Source organism: Nansenia antarctica (assembly GCF_963989245.1).
Source record: "Nansenia antarctica genome assembly, chromosome: 7".
NCBI lineage: Eukaryota > Metazoa > Chordata > Actinopteri > Argentiniformes > Microstomatidae > Nansenia > Nansenia antarctica.
The window spans coordinates 32430379-32436043 of record NC_137677.1 but is presented as its reverse complement, the minus strand read 5'-3'; the positions used below and the strand labels follow the sequence as shown (position 1 = coordinate 32436043).

The 5665-nt window shown below is 44.1% G+C and overlaps 1 protein-coding gene across 1 annotated transcript in view; it reads left to right on the top strand.

The window, feature by feature from the left end:
* The window catches only part of LOC308162520 (serine/threonine-protein kinase SBK2-like), a gene marked incomplete at both ends in the record, with an annotated part of 21923 nt that extends 16479 nt beyond the window's left edge, over positions 1 to 5444 (top strand). Inside the window, one exon of the mRNA XM_080536668.1 lies at positions 5255 to 5444. Within this exon, the coding sequence (XP_080392794.1) occupies positions 5255 to 5444 (190 nt within the window). The remainder of the gene's footprint in view (positions 1 to 5254) is intronic.
* Positions 5445 to 5665: the final 221 nt, after the last annotated feature.

The window sequence follows — 5665 nt, the reverse complement described above, 5'->3', positions numbered from 1 at the left end:
GCCTCCCCTGGTGTTCTACCTCCCCCAGCCTCCCCTGGTGTTCTACCTCCCCTACACTCCCCATGTCTTCTGACCTCAACCCTGAAATACAGCACACAGTGAATATCGAACACAAGCACAGGCATGCTAACAGGCATGCTAACAGACATGCTAACAGGCACGCTAACAGGCATGCTAACGGCCAAGCTCCACCATGGCCATCGAGCGTTGCGTCTAATGTGCGTTGCGTCCGAAATTGGGATCAAATGCATTGTAATCAATGAAAGGTGCTCCACCTGCTGCGTTGCGTTGCGTCAGCGTTGCGTCCGATGGCTGCGTCCAAAGTAGACTTTAAAAAAAGTTAGATTTTTGACGGTGGATGGGCCGTGGGGCGCCCACGTGGGGCGTCAATCACCACAGGTGCTTGAAAGCTTGTTGCAGGAATGGACGACGAACGTGACCAATTGTATATTTGCCCCACGTGGGGCGTGCAGGGCTGGACTTAGGGGGGTGGGGGCCCCTGGGCTTGAGTCATTGTTCGGGCCCCTACCTACACTAAAAATGATAAGCTACATTTACACCAACCAGAACCTATGACCAGAAACACACGTATCCCAATGGAGTATGTTATTGGCATAAAGCACATGAAGAAAAAGCAAGTGTTAGGCCTGAACCAAGCAAATGTGGCAGAACCCCAGAACAGACGGACACAGAGACAAGGGTGACAATAATAACATGTTTATTTAATAAAGACAGACAAAATAACAAACCTACACTAACAGGGCCTACGTGGGGGGAGTGTGTGGGTGCCTGAGACGAAATGTAAGTGAGGTGTGTATTGGACAGCTACAGTATGTGTCTGGGCGCGAGTGTCTGAACTCATGAAGCATCTACGACTGTAAGTTTTGGAGTTTTTTTCAGTGTCTCCCTTTCGCGTTCCACTTTTTCATTTTTCATTTTTCTTTTTTGCGCTCCACTCTCGTAATTCCTCCTGTCCGCCATGATCATGACATTGACAATCGCTCCACCAAAGATGATGCCCCTGCCCTGCGCGTGACGCGTCGATGTAAACCTCTCCATTGGCCTAAATATACAGTATAATTAAACAAATTAAAACACGTCATTCATCAGAGCGTCCAGTAGGAATAGTGATAGGGGCTGTATTTCAATGCCCGCGGGGGAGGGGGGGGGCTGTATTTCCGTGCCCTGCGCTGCGACAAAACAATTTTTTCCAATTTGAACGTAATTTATGAATTCAAAATCAAAGAGCAAATATTTATTCATACATTTGGATTTATTTTGGGGCCCCTTGTAGCCCGGGGCCCCTGGGCTCAAGCCCAGGGTAGCCCATGCATAAGTCCGGCCCTGGGGGCGTGAGATGTATATTTACAATTGTTGTTGGTTATAATTGTATAGCCTATTGGTTGTTTTCTGGTGTTGTTTTATTGTTTTACTCTGTTTGTAGTGCACTTGATATTATGATATATATATATATTATAATTTTTTTATCAGCTGTTAAATCACCACAGCGGTTAATAGAGATAATACCAGATTGAAAATGCTTGTAGCCAACTACTCAGCTATTGCGAATTGCTATTCACGCGAGTCAGCTGTCAATCACCACAGGTGCTTGAAAGCTTGTTGCTGGAATGGACGACGAACGGCTGATCCTTGAGGTCGAAAAATATTATTTTTTATATGCGACTAGTTGTTGCTGTTGATATGTAACTAGATGTATGGTTAAGGATAGGGTTAGATTTAAGGTTAGGGCAAGGTTTAGGATTAGTGGTTAGTTAGTTGAAATGTTGTTGACAGTTAGTTGAACATCTACTGAACTAGCAACTATCTATTTGGGAATATGTAGATAAAATATTACCCTGATTGGAAAATGTTCTGTATGATGTTGTTATTGTTGTGGACATATTGCAGTCAAGGGTGAAATTACTCCCGTATACAAAAAATGCCAGTGGAGCTAGAGTAGAACGTTGACGTTGACGAAACGTTGACGCAACGCTGCAGGTGGAGCTTGGACAACGGGAAGTTGACACAACGCCGATGGCGAGTTGACGCAACGCAGCAGGTGGAGCTTGGCCGTAACAGGCATGCTAACAAGCATGCTAACAGACATGCTAACAGGCATGCTAACAGGCATGCTAACAGACATGCTAACAGGCATGCTAACAGGATGGAAACTTGACCTGTTTGACTGAGAGCCACTTCTGATTCTAATTCTAATTCTGATTCTGAATCAAACAGGTCAAGTCGTCGAATCCAAGAGGATGTAGCACGCAGGGACGATTAACACCTTGGCATTCCTGACAGCACTACGGCAGCTCTGAAGGGACAAAAAAGTCAAAGCCCGATCCATCCCAGAATGAAAACATTACATCCCTACTTCCTTCACTTCCTATAAATATCGATATGTACAATATTTCCCCCCATGACTCTCAGTTCTATTTGTGTTCCCCTCCCTCCCTCCCCTGGCGGCCATCTTAAGCCCCTTCTTAGAGCCTTTGAGTGTGATGTTTACATACTACACAGCTACACGGCGGCCAGCACTCCACAAATGAGTCCCTTTGGGCCTGTCCCGGGCCTGTGATCTGAGTGGCCTCTGAGTCACTCCCACCCCCCCACCCCACCCCCCCCACCCCCACCCCATCCTGAGGGGGTTCACTCCAGTGTTGACAGAGCGACACACACTCGTGTGTAGGACAGCTGCTGTTATTATGTCCAGCCGCGAGGCCTTCTCTGCTGAGAGGAAGATGTCTTGGTTTGAGTGACATCGTTGTTAAATATATCCAAATATGGCGTTATGGTGGGACGTATGTGAACCAAGCCTGCGTGTGAGAGGCCAGTCGTGTAGGAGGCCCTCTGGTGTAGGAGGCCCTCTGGTGTAGGAGGCCTGGTGGTGTAGGAGGCCTCCTGGTGTAGGAGGCTCACTGGTGTAGGAGGCCTGGTGATGTAGGAGGCTCACTGGTGATGTAGGAGGCTCACTGGTGTAGGAGGCCTGGTGCTGTTGGAGGCCTGGTGGTGTAGGAGGCCTCCTGGTGTAGGAGGCTCACTGGTGTAGGAGGCCTGGTGGTGTAGGAGGCCTCCTGGTGTAGGAGGCTCACTGGTGTAGGAGGCCTGGTGCTGTTGGAGGCCTGGTGGTGTAGGAGGCCTCCTGGTGTAGGAGGCTCACTGGTGTAGGAGGCCTGGTGGTGTTGGAGGCCTGGTGGTGTAGGAGGCCTCCTGGTGTAGGAGGCCTGGTGGTGTAGGAGGCCTGGTGGTGTAGGAGGCCTCCTGGTGTAGGAGGCCTGGTGGTGTAGGAGGCCTGGTGGTGTAACCCTAAATTAGATGTGATGATTGATTGATAGATGATTGATTGATAGATGATTGATTGATAGATGATTGATTGATAGATGATTGATTGATATGATGGTAAATGGCTTCTTTTGCTGTGTATCAAACTATAGATGTTTAAAAAGCGTACAGTTTGACACACAACACCAGAGCAACGTCCCAGGTCTGAGGCCAGTAAGCCTGATGATGGTGGACTCTGTGTTCAACATCAGTAATGTCGGGACATACAACCATTACCTGACCTGGAATAGTTCAAGAGTAATTAGTTCAAAAATTACATTTGAATGAGAATTAAATGTTAAATAATTAAAGCAGTAATGATTTAATGAGGTTCTAAAGTGAATAACAATGCATACTGTATAATTCAGAGGACACATATTAAATAATACACATTATATTAATATGTATTCATAATATAATATTAATATTTGATCACATTTTCTTCTTTTTATTTTCCTAAAAAAGATTCTTAGCATTAAATCTTCAAATTAATAAACCTTATTAAAGACATACATTTTTAGTCAAAATATTATAAAGTCTATATATACTATTATAAAGTTAGGGTTAGGGTTAGGTTAACTCCAAACTAATAAAAGAAAGGACAAATCACGACACTGGACAAAGCTGAGCCACTATTTTAATATTTGCCTCAATATAAAATAAACATGTAATTACACCAACTCAACTGGAAACATAACTGTTGAGAAATCATCATTAGGAACAATGAATCACCTATTATACTGAATATAAGCATCTATATAGCAGAGAAGCTGGTATGAACACACGTTTATCAAACGTTTATCAAAAATTATAATTTGCTTGCACAATAGTATTGCAATGCTGAATAAAAAAATAAAAATAAAACGTTTTAAATGACATACGTCTTAAAAGCCGTTTTTCCGACTTTCCAATAAAAACATTCTGAGGATAAGATAACAGCAGTTTACAGAGTTTCAACTGGATAAGACAACGCTGTGAGATTGAGATAGCTACCATGGTAGACACCTGAGACCAACATCATCACACAGGATTCCTGCGCTGGTCTTAAAAAGCCTTAAAGTCTAAAAACCAGCAAACAAGTTGTAAGGCCTAAAAAGGTCCAGAATTTCAGTTATTCAGTCTAAAAATTAGGTGCTAGGTCTTAAAAAACAAGATCCTGCAAGGAAATCAGTCCGACCACATCTATTTACGGGGAAATTAATCAAGCTGGAACCTAAAAAATGCCAATTCGCTTCCTTTTTTGTCTGTATGGCAGTGAAATCCCTAATTTCATCACCTCGAGGATGACAAAAAGCTATCATATGGTGTCGCGAATAGGTCTAAAATCCTATTCAAAGTGGTCTAAAAAAGGTCTAAAAAAGGTCTAAAAAGGTCTTAAAGTCGACTTGTTGAAACTTGTAGGAACCCTGATCACACCTAGAGACCCCTGACATCAACATCATCACACCTAAGACTGATTTAGATGAGATAACAAGTGTAAGTCTTAATCAACACAACATACTAGACATGGACTGCACTTATACAGCTCCTTATTCCGAAGCGCTTTACAACGGACTCTCATTCACCCATTAACACACACATTCACACACCAATGGCAGCAAGCTACCATGCAAGGCGCCTCTCGTTCTATTTATATATCATGCCCTTATATCACTATTTGCAATTCTGGTTGGATGCTGAACTGCATTTCATTGAATTATTCTTGTACTCTGCGATGACAATAAAGTTGCATCTAATCTAATCTAATATTAATCAAAGTTAAATAAAAGAGGAGAAGTGATCATAGCGACTGATGCTACTCTCTATTTTGCGCTTCGACAAGGAAAACGTAATACTTTAAATGTCGGTTCAACTTCCTGAAAACGACAGGATTTAAATGGAATTGACCCAACCGACATCTTCAACCTCCGTCCTGCTCACCCCTCTTCATCAGGCTGCAGGTAGTCATCACCACCATCATCATCATCACCACCATCATCATCACCATCCCGGTGGTCGTCATGGTGGTGAGGCGGAGGTGTTTGGTGATGCGGAGGTGTTTGGTGATGCAGAGGTGTTTGGTGATGCAGAGGTGTTTGGAGATGCGAAGGTGTCTGATGGACCTCCACCACCTCCTCTCCTAGCTCAGGGCGACTGATGGCGTCATCATAACCGTCTCCATCCACCTCGCAGCCAACCGTCTCTGGAACAACAACTAGGTCAGGGTGTGTGTGTGCGTGTGCGTGTGTGCGTGTGTGTGTGTATATGTGCGTGTGTGTTGCTGTGTCAAGAAACAACGTCTCACAACATTAAACTGCTCATCTACCAAAGGTCCATTCAACTACCAACATACATTCATCTACCA